We start from the raw sequence: 22,929 nt of genomic DNA, 5'->3' as shown, positions 1-22,929 counted from the left end.
TTAAATTACATTTTATGTATAAAAAAATTAATGAACAGTGATCAATACGTCTGATCTAGAAAAACATTTTGCTAATAAAACTAGAGATCATGACCCAAAAAATTATGCCCCATATGACCCAGTGGGTGAAAAAAAAAAAGAAATGCTATAGGAGTCACAGTAGGGCCAATTTAAATATACCTATTTGCATAAAAAAGTTTTACTGCTAATAAAAATAGTAAAACGTTAGAAAACCTAGTAAACCTGCATATCGCTGTGTTCAGACTGACCTATAGAATAAAGAAAAAGTACTTTTTACCGTAAAGTGCATTACATAAACATGAAAGCCTCTGCAACATTTGCGGAATCACATTTTTTGATCGCTGATCGTCCGGGCAGCCCATAGGATACAGCAGCGTCTGCTGCCGATGCTCCTATTCAACGGAGCGACGGCAGCAGATCGTTGCTGTATCAGTCGCTTGTTTTTCAACATGTTGCACTCTATTCCACGGGATGATTATCGTCCATATCGGCCGAATACGGACGATAATCGTTCCGTGGAATAGGGCCTTTAGAAGGCGAGGAGGAAAAAACGAAAACACAAAAGTAACAATTGATCCTTAAGGTCATTTCAGTCTCGGTCCTTAAGGGGTTAAAGGCTTGTCCTCTCATGATTTCCTGGTTGAATAGTTGCTCAGTACTAGAATTCCCAGAGTGCATTACTTTCCCTCAGCTCTTCATCACAGCCCTCTCACACTGCTACTCCCCTCCCAAAGCTTTCCTGCCGGCTCCCTGCCCAGAGCTGCTGCAGACCATTACACCTGCTGTTTTCATCCTGCCTTCTCTTTTGCCTGTGGTATTGTTTAGCATTAGGCAATATGCTGTAAACACACTTTTATCTTTTCCTAAATGTTCCAATAAAGGTATACATGCATATGAGGGAGATGGAAGGGCTTGTCAGGAGCGGCATGTCATTGTATTTTGTTGTTAAGCTGACAGTGGCAGAGAGTGTCCTGCCTGGGAACCAGCTGCTGTGGCGGAGTGGGACACATCACCGTCATGTCACCCACAGCCTCGGTAGGATCGCTAATGATCAATTTATCCTGAACTACCCCTTTCATGTACGTGATTGCTCTTTAAGGGGTAATGGATATACTGCTAGCATCTTGGTACCAGATAAAACAGACTGTCTTTATAGGTCTTGTACAGACCATGCCTCAGTAGATCAGAGCTAGCACAAGGGGACCAACACAATTTAGGCACCTAATTTTAATGTTAGTTTTATCAGAAGAAACCAAGAATTTTCACTCCATCTACCCTAAAGCCAATATGGATGGAGCAGGAAGTAAGCTTTCCCTATTATTGTAGGGACAGTTGCCTTCCAACTGTAAATTGGGGTGCTGGTGAAAGAGAATCTCTCATTGCACTCTCATCATTTTACCAGTCCTTAAGTAACTGTAAGCCATGGAATTCTTAGTCTCTTTCAACAGTAAAATGCGTTATTATCTGGTGATGCACATTGTGCAACTGGCCCTGCCCCTCAGGCCCTCAGGATACACTGGAATTGTAAGTCTATTGGCTTTGGTCAATGTGAAAAGTGGAATATTAAAGTTTCTTTTTTCTTTCTTTTTCATCATCTAGATCAGGACCTGACAAAACACATTCACCATAGCGGCTACAAAAATCAGCTGTAGTAAACCATTCCTTACTGACAGAATTGTATAATATAGTGCTTTGTATTCCCTCTGCTGTTAGCAGAGACTTGTTCACAAAGCTGCATGTAGCAGAGGGAATTATGCTACGTTTACACGGAACGATTATCGGGCGAATGTTCGCAATAACGAATTTGAAAGATAATCGTACGTGTAAACACGGCGAAAAATCGAACGATGAGCGAGAAATCATTTTGATCTTTTAACATGTTCTTAAATCGTCGTTCGTAAAAAATTTGCCGATCGCTTCGTGTAAACAGTCGTCGCGCGATAGTCCCGCCGCCCCGCCCCCACCCCCCGCTCGCAGCCCGGCCGCCGCCGCTCCGATCGCCACACCCCTGCCACCCCGCCCCCCCCCCCCCCCCCCCGCCACCACCACTCCGATCGCCACCTCCCCACCGGCGCCGCTCCGATCGACGACACCCCCCCCCCCCCCCCCCACAGGCCCCCCCCACGTCATCGCCTGATGTACCAAAGAGTCTCCTGCATGTTTATTGGCTGAGAAATTGCCCAAAACTTGCAGGAAAAGGATGAAGCCATTTTCTCGAGTATCGCGAGATGCTCGTCCGAGCATCGAGTACCATTAGAATCAATGGAGCCGCGTCATAGAGAGGAGGGAATTGCCTCGCACTGGGGGCGGGCCGGCCGACCTCCAGTGCTTCAGTACCGGTACCGCTGGATAGAACGGCACCGTACACGGAAACCGGGCCACGGTTCAAAAAATGGACCGCGGCACCGGCTTTCCCATGACGGTGCAGTTCGATTGGTGTGTTAAATTCAAGAGGATGTACCTGGTAGTACATCATCTTTAATACTCGAACGAGTACCAACCATGCTCGCTCATCACTATTATAGACCCTTATCACAGGAGCTTCTAAGCTATATTGTAATCCTGGGCCTTGTTGCAGAGATCTCCGTCTTCCTCCTAAGCAATCCCTATATCGGTTGTACTGTAGATGGGGTCTGTCCGTATTACCATCAGTATGAAGAGGCTTTGGGAGAAGTTTAGGAAGACTGACTGACCTACCTGGGAAAGCTCCAGTGATTGTTTATATGTACATTGTGTTGCATATGGTAAATGTGGGCGGTTACATAATTTGGAGCTTCCCTAGGGTTGTTTTTTTTTTTTTTTTTTTTTTTATAGAAGTGATCAGCACATCCCACTTTGTCTTTACAGTGTGTTACATTACAGCCCCCTGAAAGAGGGCCAAAATGTGTTGAGAATGGGGCCTTAGAGGAACACACAATTCATTACATCTCTGTGAACTTCCACCTTCATTATATATATATATATATATATATATATATATATATATATATATATATAATATATAATATAATAATTTGTGAAGGTATCAGATTTCAGTTTGTGTTGCTTTTTGTATGCAGAATAGTGTAGAAGACTATGCTATTCTATGCAGTAAAAAAAGGAAAACTGAAATCCTGACAGTAACCCTTAGGGTCCTATTACACAGAGCGATTTTTAACGATAAACGATCGCAAACAAGATTGTTTATCGTTAACCTGAAATCGTTCTCCATATTACACAAAAAGATGGTCGTTAGATATGATCGTTATTGCGATCGTATTTTCCTTATGATCTAAGGAAAACAATTGGCAATGTGCTATTACACTAAATGATTAGTGAAAAAAATGCGGAATTACAGCCAACGATTAACGATAATTTTAGGTTCAGATCTAAATCAACGACATACGAACAATTTTTCGATCATTGCCTACAATTACACAAAACGATTATCGATTAAATTCGAACGATATAACAATTTTTCGCACAATTATCGTCCTGTGTAATAGGGCCCTTACAATCAGTTTTGGCCAGTCTGCGACGATTCTGATAAAATCATTTGACATGCCTAAAGTGTGGACAAAGCCTTAATATCTTAGTTTTATGCAGTACTGCATGAATAGTTTTCTAGATAACTATGATACTAATTGTTATTGTTTTATTTATAGTTTCAAGTTCTAGATAACAGACAAATAGCTTTAGATTACTCGGTAAGTTAACATAAGCATTTATTTATCTAGATATTTTCTTTCAGCAACATAAAATTGTAATGCAATACAACATAATTACCATTTTCTAGGAAAAGTTCAAGATCTCATCCAGGGAAGAAGCAACTATAGTGCTGAACCTAACACAGCAGCTGAGTGACCAACTGGAGCAATATTTTTTAAAGTACAAAGGACTAGATGTAAGTGTTTCATGATTTAGTGTTCTTTAGCTTTTTACAAAATAGCTGGAAAAAATATATCAAATATTCTTCATAGCAATATGGTCTTACATACCTTTTGGGAGCTGTATAGTAAAGGTGTTATCCCCCAGTATTCCCCATTTAGGTGTTTTATAGATGCCGTTGTTTAGTGCCTGAGCTTTATTAAACTTGTGTAAACTACATTTTTAACAGCTCCTTTCCAAAAATGCACACCTGGAGTTTTTGTGGCTACAAGGAGGTGATAAATGGTACAATCTCAGAAATGAACTGAATGCTGAATCACTCATCTTGATACCGCATTCGCCATTGTCGCAGTTAAGACGTTAAAGCGACTCTGTACCCACAATCTGACCCCCCCCCCCCAAACCATGTGTACCTTTGGATAGCTGCTTTTAATCCAAGATCTGTCCTGCGGTCCGTTCGGCAGGTGATGCAGTAATTGTCCTTAAAAACAACTTTTAAGCTTGCAGCCCGTGCCAAGCGGAAGTATCTGTGCCCTAACTTTGCACCAGCCCTCCGTCCCTCCTCCCCACCCTCCTCATCATTAGGAATACTCTAGGCAGATTGCCTCTTTTTCCTGACCTGTGTCAGCCCGGCACATGGGCTGGATCATTAAGGCAGCTGGGCAATGTTCAACATGGAGAAAATGTTCTAGTGGCATTTCTAATAATGAAGAGGGTGGGGAGGAGGGACGGAGGGGTGGTGCAAAGTTAGGGAGCAGATACTCCTGTTTGGCACGGGCTGTAAGTTTAAAAGTTGTTTTTTCAGGACAATAACTGCATCACCTGCTGAAGGGACCCTAGGACCGATCTTGGATTAAAAGCAGCTATCCGAAGCTACAAGTGGTCTGGGGAGGGGGGTCAGATTGTGGGTACAGAGTCACTTTAACTGAAGGGCTATATAAAACTAACTTGTACGTGTGTGTAATTCAGATAATGAAGTATATAAGTGTTTAAAGTGACACTGTCACCCCCTTTGTGCATTCTGACATCTCTACACAGGTGTAAAGGGTAAATTTAGTGTTTTTCATACCTTATTTCATATCATATGTCATGGTGCTTGTTCAAGTAAAAAGTGTCCTTTTATCAACTGCAGATTGTATTAAGTGGGCGTGGCCTCGCGGCATTAGCGCCACATAACCCCGCCCACAACGGCACAGTTGGCCCGCCCCCTCGCCGGCCATTGGAACAGGCTGGCCGAAAGGTCTAGACCCCACCCCCTTTACGTTGGACAACCAATGGGCGTCAAGGGGGCGGGGCCAACCGGGCCGTTGTGGGCGGGGTTAAGTGGCGCTAATGCCGCGAGGTCACGCCCACTTAATACAATCTGCAGTTGATAAAAGGACACTTTTTACTTGAACAAGCACCACGACGTATGATATGAAATAAGGTATGAAAAACGCTAAATTTACCCTTTACACCTGTGTAGAGATGTCAGAATGCACAAAGGGGGTGACAGTGTCACTTTAAGCAGTTTTAAAGCTGGCAGCTATTTCTCCTAATCACCACATGTTCACTTAGCTGAATGTACATGAATTCTGATTGGGGAAAGAAATGTAAGTGAGAATGTCACAGTTTTTTCTCAAATGCAATGGAAATGGGCCAACATATTACCTACAACCCTAAAAGGTGTAATAAAATGTCATCTTGTTTGGTGTATGCAGCTAAAAGAGTGTGCTTGTATCTATGTTTCTATGAAGGCTATAACTATACTATAATACAGATAGGACTAGGGATGGTCCGAACCTGCTGAGGTTTGGGTTTGTACGAACCCGGACTCTCGGCAATGATTCCCGCTGTCTTAACCCCTTAAGGACGGAGCTAATTTTTGTTTTTGTGTTTGCGTTTTTTCTTCCTTGTGTTTAAAAGGCCATAGCACTTGCATTTTTCCACCTAGAGACCCACATGAGCCCTTATTTTTTGCGTCACTAATTGTACTTTGCAATGACAGGCTGAATTTTTGCATAAAGTACACTGCGAAACCAGGAAAAAATTCAATGTGTGGTGAAATTGAACAAAAAAACGCATTTCTTTTATTTGGGGGGTATATCGGTACCTAGATCGCGCATATGCGACTTTTTGATCGCTTTTTATTACATTTTTTCTGGATTTGATGAGACCAAAAATGCACAATTTTGCACTTTTGCACAAGCAGCCGTGCGGCCCCGCTCTGAACACCTCTCTGGGACATATGACGTACGGGTATGTCATATATCCCTAAGAGGTTAAACCTCCGTGCAGAGGGTGGATACAGCGGGAGGACCGCCTGGAAAACGGGGATACAGCCACAGCCATAGGCTGTATCCCAGTTTTCCAGGCGGTCTTCCCGCTTTATCCACCCTCTCCACGGAGGTTTAAGACAGCAGGAATCATTGCCGAGAGTCCGGGAATCATTGCCGAGAGTCCGGGTTCATACGAACCCAAACCTCGGCAGGTTCGGACCATCCCTAAATAGGACTAGTTACAAATTTCTTAAATGGTCACTGCCGTTTGTAACACCTTACTTCCATCAATCTGCAATCTGCTGTCTACTACTTGTTAGGGCCCTATTACACCAACGGATTATGTAAAAGATTTTTTTATTTTTTTTGAGCCAAAGCCAGGAATTGACAATAAACAGGGGACAGGTCATAAAGGAAAGACTGAGATTTCTCCTCTTTTCAAATCCACCCCTGGCTTTGGCTTTAAAAAAAAAATCTTTCAGATAATCTGTTTGTGTAATAGAGCCCTTAGAGAAAATTTCTCCCTGGTAACTGTGTGGCTGATAACTCCTTTAATATAAACAAACCATGCAGGATTTCTTAAAAATATTTTGAAACAACTTAATTTTAGATACATTTAAACAACAATAGTTGCAGTGGTTAGTGGACTTTCCCCTTTAAATACTTTGCCAATATGAGGTTGATATTGACTTGTTTTAACATCCCACAGTTTCAATAGAAGTTAAAGCGTAACTGTCATGTTTTTTTTTATTGCAGAAATCAGTAGTATAAGCGATTTTAAGAAACTCTGTAATAGGTTTTATCAGCCAAAAAAGCCTTCTTCTGTACTCAAGAAGCAATCTCCCAGCCTCCCCCCCTGACTTCTTATCTGTGCATTATCAGGCAAACACGTCTTCATTACAGAGAAGCCAGTGAAGATGGGCTCTGCTCTCTCCATTCTATCCTTATGGAGGGGGGAGGGGCCGAGGGAGATGAGGGAGCAGGAAGAGGTGACATGAAGGTCAGCTGTTTGTAGACTCTCTGGGCACCTAAAACGCAGGATTCTGGGGTCAGAAAGGTCAGTGCTTATCTATGAACTTACTGAGAGAAGATTGCAGGGTATTGTGCTGTGCAGGACTGCTCCGTGCTCAGTCACTCCTAACAGCCCCTCCCCTCTCCATAGCCACATAATAGAGACAGAAATCCTGCTTCTTCTGAAGTGAGGGGGGAGGCTGGGAGATTGCCTTTTCAGTACAGAAGGAAACTCTTTTGGTTTATAAAACCTATTACAAAGTTTCTTAAAATCGCTTGAACTGTTGATATTTAATGTTTTCAAAAAAATGGCCCTGAAATGACAGTTACGCTTTAAACATTTGTGTTTTGTTTTCGCTTTTTCATCTAATTGGCCAACATGTTTCATCAGTACATTCTTCACTGACTAAGTAACTTTGTAAATGACAGGTTCTGGAGTCCACAATACCAGACAGAATCTCCACAACATCCACATCAGCACCAATGGTAAGTACTTTAAGGAAAGCTACACATTTTACAGTTCAGAGCCACATGACTTGTTGAGTAACTTCAGTGCAGCATAGGAGCTCAACTTGAAAATACACAGACCAACATTTATCTATGTGAAACAAAAACTACTGATGTGCTCATTGCTACTAATCTTAACTCTGTTTTCTTGTCTTAAAAGGGGTTGTCTGGCATTAGCAAACTTTTGCTATATGGCTGCACTGTAGTGATGTCACGATACCAGAATTTTGAGTTCGATACCAATACTCGATTTTTTTAGTTCGATACTCGATACCAGTTCGATACCTCGAAAAAAAATACAACACCCCCCCTTATAAGATCAGCACCCTCCTCTCCTGACATCCTCTGTGCTGCTGTGACCTCCCCTATAGATCAGCACACTCCTCTCCTGACATCCTCTGTGCTGCTGTGACCTCCCCATAGATCAGCACACTCCTCTCCTGACATCCTCTGTGCTGCTGGGACGCTGTGACCTCCCCTATAAGATCAGCACCCTCCTCTCCTGACATCCTCTGTGCTGCTGTGACCTCTCATAAGATCAGCACACTCCTTCCTCTCCTGACATCCTCTGTGCTGCTGTGACCTCCCCTATAGATCAGCACCCTCCTCTCCTGACATCCTCTGTGCTGCTGGGACGCTGTGACCTCCCCTATAAGATCAGCACCCTCCTCTCCTGACATCCTCTGTGCTGCTGTGACCTCCCCTATCGATCAGCACACTCCTCTCCTGACATCCTCTGTGCTGCTGTGACCTCTCATAAGATCAGCACACTCCTTCCTCTCCTGACATCCTCTGTGCTGCTGTGACCTCCCCTATAGATCAGCACCCTCCTCTCCTGACATCCTCTGTGCTGCTGTGCCCTCCCCTATCGATCAGCACACTCCTCTCCTGACATCCTCTGTGCTGCTGTGCCCTCCCCTATCGATCAGCACACTCCTCTCCTGACTTCCTCTGTGCTGCTGTGACCTCCCCTATCGATCAGCACACTCCTCTCCTGACATCCTCTGTGCTGCTGTGCCCTCCCCTATCGGTCAGCACACTCCTCCCCTGACATCCTCTGTGCTGCTGTGACCTCCCCTATCGATCAGCACACTCCTCTCCTGACATCCTCTGTGCTGTTGGGACGCTGGGACCTCCCCTATCGATCAGCACACTCCTCTCCTGACATCCTCTGTGCTGCTGTGTCCTCCCCTATAAGATCAGCACCCTCATCTCCTGACATCCTCTGTGCTGCTGTGACCTCTCCTATAAGATCAGCCCCCTCCTTTCCTGACATCCTCTGTGCTGCTGGGACCCTGCGACCTCTCCTATAAGATCAGCACCCTCCTCTCCTGACATTCTCTGTGCTGCTGTGACGCTGTGACCTCCCCTATAAGATCAGCCCCCTCCTCTCCTGACATCCTCTGTGCTGCTGTGACCTCCCCTTTAAGACCAGCCCCCTCCTCTCCTGACATCCTCTGTGCAGCAAGGGACCAAACATTGTGTTTATTGGGAAAAGCATGGGGGGGGCAGTAGTGGATTATAATGTGGGCGGATTGACGGGGGGGGGGGGGGGGGGGTTGGGGTCCAGATTGGGTGAACAGCCCAGGGTACATTTAATCCGCCACTGGGTACAGACTACAACCCCCACACTGCAGGGAGCTGGTGAAGGCTGCCAGGTCTGGACAGACAAGAGAGGGTTACTTTGTCTGGCAGGTCAGTTCCTGTCAGAGGGCAGGGGTGTAAGGGCAGGGATGTGGGGGCACACCAGAGGGCAGAATGTGGGGGGCACACCAGAGGGCAGGGATGTGGGGGGCACACTAGAGGGCAGGGATGTGGGGGGCACACTAGAGGGCAGGGATGTTTGCAATGTCTGCACACATCCCCTGCTCTCACTTACTGCGGTACCACTCAAAGCATGAGGCTTGTCAAAGCAGAGGGGAAGGGGGATTTGTAAAGGGAGTTTAAGGTGGAACAGACAACCTGAACCTCGGCCAGCAGGAAGATTAACCTTTGCTGCTGGCCAAGATTCAGGCTGTCTGTTCCACCTTAAATAAGCTCCCATTACAAATCCCCCTCCCCTCAGCTCCGGGAAGCTCCCAGCTGTCAGGCCTCCGTTCCTCCTGCATATTCATGTGTGCACACTCAGGCCGGTCAGGAAGCGCAGCCACCAAGAGTGTGCATACATGAATATGCATAGGAACAGCGCCGGGGATGGACGGAGGGCGAGCGGGCATCAGAGTCCTCAGCCCTAGACACAGCACCTCACACCGGCTGCATTCCAGGAGGGACAGGAGGCTGAGGTGTGACGGGCTGCGGGTCATTAGCAGCGGGGGTCTGTTACACACAGTAGCCAACCCCCACTGCTTTTGGAGAGGCTCAGGATGGGTCAGATGCCGCTGTCAGTTGTGACAGCGGCTTCTGCACAGTTATATAGCTGGCACTAGCGATCGCTGTGTCCCGGCTATAACTTATCCCTGCAGTGAGCGAGGAAGGGGCGGGCGGAGGAGGAGGAGGAAGTGACGCCAGGGGGCAGGGGGCTGCACTCAGAGAACATGGCCGGCGCTCTGCTAGCCGCCGGCTGTGTTCTCTGCTCTATACTTTATGTTAAGCTGCGTTATTAGGCAGCTTACTATAAAGTATTGATACCAGGAAATCCTGGTACCGAATCGTTTTTTTTGCCCGAAATATCGATAGTAGTATCGATGTTTCGGTGCATCGTGCATCCCTACTGCACTGATATAGAAAGTAAAAGAGACTATGCTTTCCCCTCTGCACTACCCTGGTGTCCTGATGCTGTATCCTCCACTGACTGCCATTTCCAAGATGGATTTGTCTCCAGAGTGATAGCCCGCTCAGCCAACCACTGGCCACTGAGCTCTTTTGTCTCAGTTACTGATTGGCTAAGTGGTCTGTCACTCCTAAAACAAGTCATTCTTGGAAGTGGTGGGGCTGTAGTCAGCGGAGGACACTAGAGACACTGCATCAAGACACTGGGCATGGGCAAATTTACTCTTTTTTGTTTCTCATTGATAAGGCAGCAGTGTTTAGAGGGAAAAATACTGTTACTCAAAATTAGTTCAAAATATGCATTGTATGTAGTTTTACAGTCAAGGGAAGATCTAACATGGAAATATGAACAGATCTCACCAGTTATATGCCAGATGAAACTGTAAAAGCAATTGTTTTACCTATACAAAGGGCAGTTCCCTTGCACAAAGTGACAAATTACATGGCATACCCATCCAGTTTTAGCCGACAACAGTTGAAACATTCCAGCATGGCAAATCACATTTTTATCAGACCGAATGCATAAAATTTAAAAGCGGTGGTCAGCCAAAATAATCAAAGCTGGTTATTTCGGACATCTATCTTGTGTATGACCAGCTTATACGGCTACTTTAGAGACTCAAATTTTTTGCGCTAATACATTGCTTTTATAACGTTATATTACTTTGTAATATACCTTCAATAAAATAAATGTATACTTTTGCAGTTCTCAGATCCCTGCTTTGAGTAAGCGCCACCACACAATGCTATACAGAGCAGAGCCACCCTTACCCTTGTGTACTGTATATACTGGACCGGAGGGGGGCTGCCCACCACTATAGCACAGTGCGGCAGCCCCTCTACAGCAAGTAGTGATTACTATCCACGTTTGCTACGCTAGTGGTTCTAGCAGTGCGACAGGCAGCAGTCATTCTAGCATAGCTGCTGTGCTATAGTGGCAGAACGCCTTCCCCCGTGTACTGTTTATATGCTTGTGCATAAGTATATATGCACAAAACTAGGTAAGAGTATTTAGCAAGGTAAACTGAATGGCATGCTTTTCTTCCTTTAGAATTTTCCTCCAAATGTTCAAGAAAACCTACATCCTACAAGTCCTGCAAACCAAGGTATTGGTTGTCTAACTTTGTAAATTGGTTTTATGCAAGATATTTTTGTTTTTATGTAGAATATGGCAGGTATAATTAGTAAAATGTTAAGCTTACACTTTATTTTTAAGGTTTGAAGAGTGTCAAGGAGATGAAGTGGCACACAGAAGGGCCATCTTCATCTTCTGTGTGTCCGACTACAAGTGCTCATTCCTTCGGTAGTATGTCTGTAAAACTGGGAGATACCCGGGGACTGAAACGCAAACCTGAGTTGTCGGAAGATGATTCTGATAAATGTGATGTACAAGAAAGCAGAAGTGCCCCTGGTATGTGTTTATATAAAATTAATACTATATATATATATATATATATATATATATAATTTTATTTTTTATATTTTTTATATTTTCTATAATTTATAGCTTCTCACATTAACAACTTTTCTGTCTTTTCCAAATATTGTATATCCATCGGTAACCAAATAATTCCTCTCTGTTCTGATTACTTGAAGCCTGTTTAATGGTTTCAAGAATATTGCTTTGTGACAACACCACATCTATGATTAACTGCAATAAACTGATGAGGACAGGAAAAGATTAAAGATAAAGCTGCTTCCCCTACCCATTGTTTGTCTGCAGCTAAAAAGGACGTCTTTCTTCATCTAAGAAAGGGAAGCTAGCGCAGCAGGGAAAATGCACCACATATGTGCTTCTGGCTGCAGAATTCCTATTTTGGATCTGCTTTTAGCTGCAGAATCCCTATTTTTGGTGACCTTGATAGAAATGTTGAGTGTAGCATGGGTGTAAGGATATGTTCACATGAAGCATTTGTTAGCTTTAATTCAAGGATTTTGTTGCAGATTGCTATTTATTACATTTTAAAGGGTGAAATCAGTCTGCGGAAAGATTTGACTTGGCATTTCGATCCAGACAAATAGGTCAAATCGCCTCCCCCCCCCCCCACACACACACACACAAAAAAAGTGATCAAAATGTAGTATGTCTAATTTTTCTATTTTGGACGTTTATGAGGCAAGCTGTGGATACTGGTTTCAAAATATAGACTTTTATTCTGTAAATGATCGAAAAAACCATACACATTTTGTATTGCACAAAATTGTGCTGACCAACAGAATAAAGTTTATATGTTGTTTTTATGTCATGTGAATGGCGTTAAAATAAAAATTTAAAAAATCTTTAAAAAAAACTGTGTAAATGCTGTTTTCTTTTGTTTTCTATTTCACTTGACCTTCAATATTTTTTTTTCAGTACAGTGTATGGTACAGTAACTAGTAAAAATAAATACAACTCTTCCTGAAAGCAAAAAATGTCAATATGACTAACTAACAAAAATATAAAAATGTATGGCTCTTTGAAGTCAGGGATAATAAAACACAACAAGTCACAGTTAAAACTGGTTGTGGCTCTAAGAGGTTAAAGTATTTTTAGAAAACTTGTTACCCCTTAGATTTTATAGTGCTTATTTGAAAAGCTGTCTAGAGGCAAAACTAGAATTGGTAAATGCAATTGGTTTAATTTCCTAGAACCCTCAGAGCAGTATCCATAAAATCTACCTTACATTTATTTTGTTGTTCTTCAAGGGGTATTTCAATCTCAACTAATAAAGTTAAACTTGTAAGGCTCATCAAGTTGAATATTTTTGTATTATACAAAGTGTAAGTATGGAAACAGAGACCGGCACTACTAATTCATGTACCCATTGGGGCCAAGTCACTCAACGGGGTGCTCACTCTCATTAATGTAAGAAATAATAACAATCCAAAAGCTAAAGAAAAAATTCAAGAGGGCACTGACCGTTTTTTTGTTTTTATTCTGATGATCATGGTGACATCATCTTGCACTTGGTGCCCCCGCCAGCTATACTGCGTTGATGCCACCATGATTATAAGAATAAAGACAAAAAACGGTCAGTGCCCTCTTGAATATTTTCTTCAGCTTTTGGATTTTTGTATTATAGGAAACTTAGTCTAAGAGCATTTTACAAGACTAAACTAACCATTTAACAATGTGTAACTCTGTAAGTGACCAAGATTTCCTAATACCAGACCCCCTGTGTCCCCATCCTGATATTCTACTTGGTAGAAATTCCTTTCATTTTAACCCACTATTACCAGATCAGCCCACCTCCGGTGCCCGTCAAGGACCTGTAGAACTGCAGAGATCTTTCTGCGGAAGCGGGCAGTTCTGCCTTTTCATCTCCCTGGTGCCAAAGGACTAAATATGAGTCAGTCAGCTGTGCCCTCCTGCTCCGTTGTTCAGGCAGCATAGATCCTGCGTTCACAGACTTAAAGGAGAAGTTCGGCCAAAAGTATTTTTTAATATGTTTTTACTTATGGAAAGTTAGACAAATTCCTAATGTACATTAATTATAGGAAATGCACATATACTGCTATTTCCCTTCATTTAGAAGCTCATGGATTCTTCAAATTCTCTCAAATCGTGAAGTCACAAATCAGTTGTAATTCCTATGGAGTGTCCAGCAGGGGGCGCACTATATATAGAACTCATGGAGTACCATTGACTTCTATATATATATATATATATATATATATATATATATATATATATATATATATATAGTGCGCCCCCTGCTGGACACTATGGATTTAATGGATGTCTATGTATGCACACATATACACTGTACTACTCCTCCCTTCATCTGCTCATAGTATGAGCAGATGATGGGGGAGTAGTACCAGGGCTATCCCCATCACATGCACATCCCTGCTGCCGATGCCGCTGCTGACATTGCTGCCGCTGATGTACTCACATGCCCTGCCGGGGACTGACTGCAGGGCTCACCGCCTCCCCAGCCTCCTGCCGACTCGTTCCCTGATGTCACCCTCGGCGTGAACCTAGCCTAAATGTTGAAACGTTTGCCGTTTCTAATCCACAGAGAGACCACCGAGTCCCTGATACATGGATATACAAATTTTTACTTCTGTTTTTTCTCCTCCCTTCAGCTTAAAGGAGTTCTCCTGGCATAAAAATGAACATGACCACTTTCTTCCAGAAATAGCACGACTCTCCATGTCTCCAGTTTGGATGTTGTTTTGTAATTAAGCTACATTCACCTCACTGGAAGCTGCAAAAACCCACCCAAACTGGAGACAAGAGTTGTGCTGTTTCTGGAAGAAAGTGGTCATGTTTTTTTTTTTATGCCTGTTTGTTTCTAAGCAGCCATGGTTTTTCTAAGCCTTGATAATTTCTTTAAATATTTTATTTAGTTTGTTTTAACATAATGGAAGATGCACTGTAAACCTCTTAGCCTTGCACAGATCCCTTTAACGTTTTTCAAGAAGTAGTTGCACAAAAGAATTTGAATGGGAATAAGACATGTTTGGAGAATGACTGTATTTAACCTATATTTATTTATTTATTTTAGAATTTCAGAGCAGAAAAAAGAAACGGGACAAGGAACATTATAATTTTTCAACCATACATACATCCTCTTTGTCCTACATGAATGACTTGGGTTTCCCTCAGCACAGCTCAGCTGAAGTGTCGTCGTCACATTCCTCTTTAATTGCAGCCACTTGCACACAGATTAGTGCTCCCAAAGAGACATATGGTGGAAAGATGCAGATGGTAAAGGATACACAGAACAGTTCCCCTCAGGATAGACCAAATGACAACATTTCAAAAATTAAGGCCGTTCAAGAAGTTAAGAAACCTAATGACACTGACACAGCAAAACTGTCTGATTTAGGTGCTGAGAAAAATTCTGCCATTCCTGAACAATCGCCACCTTCCAGCAGCTACTCATCTCAAGCTAGTTCTGAGAGGACTTCCTCAAGTCATACACAAGGAAAAACATCCAAAACTTTGAGTCCTGACATACTTCAGCTTCTCAAAGGAAAAGATGCAAATACTGTAACAAATATCCTCCGTACCCTTTCTCCCTTTTATCCAGCTCTTCAGGGTAAGTGTAAAGAACTACATTATACATATCTACTACTACCTACTTTGTGTCCTAAGCTGATGGTGAGCAATTTACGTTAGGGCTTCACAGCAGTTCCCACTCCATGACTGGGAATCGCTGTGTGGCCCTAGCCATGTACAGCGCTTAACTGATGGACTTCTGCTATTTAGGTACAACTGTAGAGTGTGTTAGAACTGGATGGCTGCTTTTCTCATGTCCAGCAGTACACACATAGGGAATTTACGACAAGAGAATTCCGCAAGAACAGGATCACATAAATAGAATTCAGTTTTCACTGAATTCTAATGTAATAACAAATGAAGTAATGTGCTGAATGGAGAAGATAGGGTGAGCAGACTTACTAAATGGATAGGAAGGTTCAAAAGCAGGTAACACAACAGGGGTATTCTACTTAAACATAAGTTGTAATATGTTTCTGCCCATGGTAAGACTAACAATTTATGTTTACGCCTTTATAAGGCTGGGTTCACACTACTTATATTTCAGTCAGTATTGTGGTCCTCATATTGCAACCAAAACCAGGAGTAGATTAAAAACACAGGCTCTGTTCACACAATGTTGAAATTGAGTGGATGGCCGCCATTTAATGGCAAATATTTGCTGTTATTTTAAAACAACGGCTGTTAAATTGAAATAATGGCAGTTTTTTACTGTTTTATATGGCGGCCATCCACTCAATTTCACCATTGTGTGAACAGAGCCTTTCTGTGTTTTTAATCCACTCCTGGTTTTGGTTGCAATATGAGGACCACAATACTGACTGAAATATACGTAGTGTGAACCCAGCCTTAACCTTGTAACTGACATGCCATCTATGTTCCTCAAGTCAGTACAATTACAACCATAGGTGACTTGTATAACTTTTATAAAATGAAAACCTTTTTTCAAAAATGAAAGTTTTAAAATTGCTCCATTACCATCCTTTTAACGCTTTTATTTTTTGATCTGTGGAGCTATTTGAGGTGTCATTTTTTGCACCATGATCTGTACCTTCTAAAGGTAGCTTGCTTGCGTGTATGCAAAGTTTTAGATCACTTTTTATTTAAATTTTTCCTGATTTGATCAAAAATGATAAATGATCAGTGACCAAAAATCTGTGATTTTGCACTTTGGCGGGTTTTTGCACTTGCGCTGTTTACGGTGCGAGATCAGGGATCTGATCATTTAATAGTTTGGGTAATTACAGACGTAGGTAATACACCCATCTGTTCAACGTTTTTGTCAATAGTTTATGCTTCCCTCCTTTAAGGCGGAATAAACCTAGTGACAGATTCCCTTTAAACTTTTGAATTGGGATGGGATTTTTTTTTTATTAAACTTTTTTTTTTGTACAGTACCTTAACCCCTTAGCGACCCATGATGTATCTGATACGTCATGGTGCCGCGGGGGGTGTTCAGAGCGGGGTCCCGGCTGACATGTGCAGCCGGGCAGTGCCTCTATTAGGCGGCGCGGGTCCTGTTGCCGTGCCGGCTAATTAAGCCTCTAAGTGCAGCTGTCAAACCTGACAGCTGCACTTAGAGGCTTTGTACTGCACGTCCCTGGTGTCTAGTGGGACCGATCTCGATGTGATCACAGGGGGGAGATCCGTTCTTCTGCCCGTGCCGGGCCTCAGCGTCGGAATGACGCTGATCCCGGCTCGGCAATAGATTGCTATGGCCTGCAGCAGGCCATAGTAATCTATGACCGATCTAATCGATCTTTGCTGTGTATATACACAGCATTGATCTCTATGAGAGATCATTGCTGTCTATATACAAGTCCCCCAGCGGGACTTCAAGTTAAAGTAAAAATAAAAGTAAAAATGTTTTTTTATTAATAAAAAATCCCCTCCCCTATTAAAAGTTCAAATCACCCCCCTTTTCCCATTTTATAAATAAATAAATAAACATATTTAGTATCGCCGCGTGCGTAATCGTCCGAACTATTAATTAATCACATTCCTGATCTCGCACAGTAAACGGCGTAAGCGCAAAAAAATTCCCAAGTGCAAAATTGCGCATTTTTGGTCGCATCAAATCCAGAAAAAATGTAATTAAAAGTGATCAAAAAGTCGTATATGCGCAATCAAGGTACCGATAGAAAGTACATGTCATGGCGCAAAAAATGACACCTCACACAGCCCCATAGACCAAAGGATAAAAGCGCTATAAGCCTGGGAATGGAGCAATTTTAAGGAACATATATTTGTTAACAATGGTTTGAATTGTTTACAAGCCATCAGATAATATAAAAGTTATACATGTTACATATCGTTGTAATCGTAACGACTTGAGGAACATGCATAACAAGTCAGTTTTACCATAGGGCAAACGGCGTAAATGCGAAACTCCCCAAAATCAAAACAAATTCCTTTTTTTTTAAAATTTGACAGCGCAAATGATTTTTTTCCGGTTTCGCAGTATATGTTATGGAAAAATAATGCCTGTCATTACAAAGTACAATTGGTTTCGCAAAAAATAAGGGCTTATGTGCGTCTCTAGGTGAAAAAATGCAAAAGTGCAAAAACGAAAATTGGCTTTGACCTTAAGGGGTTAAAGTCCCCCTGGGGGACTTTTTATAACTACACTGATCTCTCATCTATGAAATCAGTTTTTATAACTATGGGATGCTGGAGCCCATAATAATCAAGTGGTGAGCCAGGATCAGCATCATTAGGGTGCAGAGCCCTGGCCCGGCAGGAAGCAGGGATCGCATTGCGGGGGAGGGGGGGGGGAGCTGCTCTTTTAGTAGTTTTGCTTTAAAGCAAAGTGGTTTTGCTTTAATGAAAAGGTACAAACTATTAGATCTCTCTGTAGTTCTGTTATAAGCAGATGCACAAAAACCATGTATAATATATATGTATAATCGTTTGCAGTATGTATATGTATAATAGTTTGCAGTATATTTGTTGTTTGTTTTGAATTTTAACTCATACTTTTTTTTTTTTTTTTTTTTTTTTACTTTTTTTCTTACAGAAGTAAACCTTGAGATTCTTGCCCAGGTGCTTGTTAACACTGGGGTACTGGATTAAAGTCCTGATATCAACTGATCAAACAGTGTGGTATGAAAGATGCATTCAAAATCTAGTTCCAATTTCATCATGTCTGGTTGGGTTAATAGTAATGTTTAGTATGTTCATTATGTCTTTATTTTTTTCTATGTTCACAGCTCATTGCATTCATTTTAATAAAGTTCTTTGATTTTCAGTTTAATAATATATATTAATTTGAAACATTTACTTGACTCTCTTTTGTTTCTAACACTATGAGAATTGAATCCTGGCACCTACAGTATCCTCCAAGGCTGTCAAAATATTTATCGACAGAACATGTTTAGTTTCCGTTTTTTATTACTGTCCTTTTAAATGTCACCTATCACAGAAAGAAGGACAGCATTGTCAAGACTAACACTCACTTTATAGCTATCTTCACGCATAGTATTTCCATAAGACTTCCATAAGCTTTTTTTTTTTTTTTTTTCCAATCATAAACCAAAACCAGAAGGGTTTTATCGTTCAGATTATCGTTAAATCGTTCGAATCTAAACGATAATCGTTCGGTTGAAATGCAGTTAACGATTAACGACCGAACGAGAAATCGTTGATCGCTTTATAAGACCTGTACCTTTTTTTTTTTATCGTTGCTCCTTCGCAAAACGTTCACCAATCGTTCGCATTGAATAAGACATCGTTCGGTCGTTCGCAATAGATATGAACGCAATAGCGAATAAATAGCGAAGAAAAAAACTATCGCAATTACGATCATAAATAACGATTATCGTTCCATGGAAATGAGTGAACGTTTTCAGGTCTTTCGCAATAGCGGTCGTTTGAGATCGTTAATCGTTAACGATTATGCAAACGATAATCGTCCGGTGGAATAGGGCCCTAACACTGGCTGAAGTTCTTCTTAACCAACTTATATGGGAAAGAAAAAGGGTGAGGTTGCGTTATGGTCAGTTCTGTCCCAAAATAGAGAGGGGTGGTTTTTCTCTACCAGATTTTCCTTTATATTTTCTGGCTTTTCAAACCGCCTTTATAATCTCACATAAAAATTCAGATTGGATAACTGCTCACTGTATAAAGCAAATGGAAAAGGCTATTTTTGTAAGATTAGAAACGGGGGGGGGCTAAGGGTGATCTCAAAGGGAATAGATAGTTTTGGAGCACTGACACATAGGGGGAGATTTATGAAAGGGTGTAAACTGCCCCCAGCAACCAATCACAGCTCCTCCTATATTATACCAGAGCTAAAAGCTGAGCTGTGATTGGTTGCTGTGGGCAGTTTACACCAGGTGTATATTTACACCCTTTCATAAATCTCCCCCATAGAGTATGGCAGGAAATTAAAAGGGTCTTTAAAATCAGAAGTAGCCTGGCCTTTAGGGACCTTTGGAATAACTGTAATTTTCCGGAGTTTTTAGAGTTATGGGATCAGAGGTTCTGGAGGGAATGTTGCCTAAGTGAAGTCCAGTGTTTTTTTTTGAGGAATGCTCTCTTAGAAAGATGGTGAATCTTCTAGTGGGTTGTGGTGAGAATTGGGGAAATAAGTTATTTACACTTAAGGAATGCATTAAATAAATCACATAATAAAGAGATTTTTCAAATTTCACATAGTGAGGCAATCAACAGAATTATGGCTTTGATGAAGGGAAAGGGGTCTTCCGTCACAGATATATAGAATATTATTAGGAGAAAGATATGAATTAGTTTTGCCTGCACAGAGACTTAAATGTTAATTATTATGTTTCGTAATAATGGTGTAATTATGGCTTTTGTATTTGTATATTTGTATGGGATATTGTTTTAACAAGAATTACTTATGTTGCATTGTGGATGTATGGCAATAAAATAAAAAGAAATATTACAAGTGAAGTCCCATATGAAAACTAACACAGAACATCTCAAAACTGGGTGTGAAGGTTCTGCAGGACCTTATGTGATATCAGTCATATGATTTCACTGGTCACATTGCCAGGGGGAGTATTCAAGAAGCTTTACTCTAGATCACAGGTGTGGCTGTTGCAAAGCTATGTCCCTGTCCTCTTAAAAGAAAAACTTTTGACATGTCTCAGGGCTTAGGGTGGTATTACACGGGCCGAGCAGGGCCCGATAATACCTGTAAACGAGCAGCGATCTGCTAGATCGTTGCTCGTTTACTGGGCCTATTACACGCCCCGATAATCGTTTGACAAGAGCTGCAAGGACATCGTTACCGATGTCCTTGCAGCCCTTGCTAAACTGGCATACATTACCCATCCACGTTCCAGGGCTGCTCCTGCCGTCCGCTTCTCCCGGGGTCCCGTGCGCGCTCTAGCTTCACAGCGGCCTGTCAGCTGGTAGGCCGCTCAGCCAATCACAGGCCGGGACCGCCGCGGCCTATCAGCTGACAGGCCTCTGTGAAGCTAGAGCGCGCGCGGGACCCCGGGAGAAGCGGACGGCATGAGCAGCCCTGGAACGTGGATGGGTAATGTATATCGTTAGTCGCCGGCCACGCACCGCTATTACACGCAGCGGTGCGCGGTCGGCGCCCGACGAAAATAAGGCCTAACCTATATCAACGATCAGCCGATGATCGTTGTCATCGGCTGATCGTTGCATTTATTACACGGAGCGATAATCGGCCAAATCGGGCCAATTCGGCCGATTATCGTTCCGTGTAATAGTACCCTTAGACACTTACAATCAATTTAAAGAGTGTGTGTGTGTGGGGAGAGGAGTATATGTGATCTCTGTTCAGTTGCACTAGATGGACTCCATTGACTTATAATGTAGTTAGTCTTGTGAAACTGCCCAGAGATCATGGCAAGAAAGGAAGTAAAACAATCAGTTGTGTGTTTCTCCTGGTTCTTCCTGACAATCACATTTTTTACATCTACACATCTACAATACATCAATTTTTCGGAAATGATAGTAAAAATTTAAACAAGAGAAAGGTGCATTCACCGAAACGTCGGGATATGTCTGTGTTCCCCAATGTTACGCAATAAATGATGCACAAAAGCACTTGCAATTAAATACTCAAGACTATATTGTCCTTATTTCCATTATTTGGAACCGGTGGATTATTATCTATACTAGTAAAAATTTAAAGCCAGCTTCTCACAAGCATAATGAAGAGATATTTCTATTCCCATATTATGTTTGCAAGTCTGGGTTTGACTGAAGATCTAATTAATTAAATTGACAGCTTCATAAAGATCTGTGATTCTTTTAGCTTGGGTGATTTAAACCTGCTGTCGGCATGGGACCTTAGGCCGTTATACAGACCCAAAAATGCCCTCATATAACGCTTGTTTAGAGCCTGTCTTACTTGCATAGCTAAATGTAACATGATAACTACATGGGCCATTGCAGTTTGTCTCTGGTCAGAAAATGGCAGTGCATTAAGCTAAAAGGATCTGCTTGTTAACTTCTTTTCAATGCTAAACCACAAATGTTACAGATCGGGAACACTGCAGTGTTACTGCGGGGGTCCCGATCGTTGTAACGGACCGCCGGAGGTCTCTCACCTTCCTCCGTGCAGTCCGATCGGCGCTCTGCTGGTTAAGTCTGACACAGGCAGGCTTAATCAGCAGAGCGCCTATTACACTGATCAATGCTATGGCTATGGCATAGCATTGTACAGTGTATGTAATGTAATGACTGTATGTAAAAGTCCCCCAAGGGGACTTAAAAGTGTAAAAGAAAAAAAAAGTAAAAATGTTTATTATAATACCCCAAAGCCCCTCTCCCAATAAAAGTTGAAACCACCCCCTATCCCATTTGATAAATAAAACCTATAAAAATAAAATTATATACCGTAGCATGCGTTATTGTCCAATCTATTAAAATATAACAATCTTTATTCCTTGCAGTGAACGGCGTAAACAAAAAGTGGGGGGGAAAAGTGCCAGGATTACCTATTTTTTTTATTTTATTTTTTTTTGTTACGTTATATGTAAAAAAAAATACGGTATTAATAACAACTAGAGATCATGGCGGAAAAAATGACACCCCATACAGCCCCGTAGGTGAAAAAATAAAACAGTTATAAGCGTCACTATAGGTCCATTTTATTAATAATTAATTGCAAAAAAAGGATTTAATTAAAAAAAATATATAACATTAGGAAATATGTGTAAACCTGCATATGGTTGTGTTCGGACTGACCTATAGAATAATGGTATCATGTCACTTTTACCATATAGTGCATTACGTAGACACAGGAACCCCCCCCCCCACCCCCCCACCCCAAAAGTTACCCTATTGCATTCTTTTTTCCAATTTCACCAATTTACATTTTCAAAAATAAAATTTTGGGGGTTCTGTCATACATGTTATGGTAGAATACAAGATGCCATTACAAAGTACACCTCACATTGCCCTGCGCTAGAGCTCTTAGAAGGGGAGAAGGAAAAAAAAACAAAAAGCAAAAATGAAAATTTGCGCGGTCCATTGGGTCATTTTGGGCTTGGTCCTCAAAGGGTT

General features: G+C 42.0%; 1 protein-coding gene across 4 annotated transcripts in view; it reads left to right on the top strand.

Moving 5' to 3' along the window:
- Window positions 1–18,676, top strand: part of LOC138783462 (uncharacterized) — a 105,635-nt gene extending 86,959 nt beyond the window's left edge. For all 4 annotated transcript variants that reach the window (XM_069958185.1, XM_069958184.1, XM_069958183.1 and 1 more), the window contains exons 10-16: window positions 3,666–3,707; window positions 3,797–3,904; window positions 7,587–7,643; window positions 11,485–11,539; window positions 11,650–11,844; window positions 14,924–15,460; window positions 18,437–18,676. In XM_069958185.1, the coding sequence (XP_069814286.1) occupies window positions 3,666–3,707; window positions 3,797–3,904; window positions 7,587–7,643; window positions 11,485–11,539; window positions 11,650–11,844; window positions 14,924–15,460; window positions 18,437–18,492 (1,050 nt within the window). In that variant the 3' untranslated portion in view covers window positions 18,493–18,676. The remainder of the gene's footprint in view (window positions 1–3,665; window positions 3,708–3,796; window positions 3,905–7,586; window positions 7,644–11,484; window positions 11,540–11,649; window positions 11,845–14,923; window positions 15,461–18,436) is intronic.
- Window positions 18,677–22,929: the final 4,253 nt, after the last annotated feature.

Source organism: Dendropsophus ebraccatus, chromosome 2 (assembly GCF_027789765.1).
Source record: "Dendropsophus ebraccatus isolate aDenEbr1 chromosome 2, aDenEbr1.pat, whole genome shotgun sequence".
NCBI classification, from domain to species: Eukaryota; Metazoa; Chordata; class Amphibia; order Anura; family Hylidae; genus Dendropsophus; species Dendropsophus ebraccatus.
The sequence above is the reverse complement of the archived record's forward strand: the minus strand, read 5'-3'. Positions and strand labels throughout refer to the sequence as shown.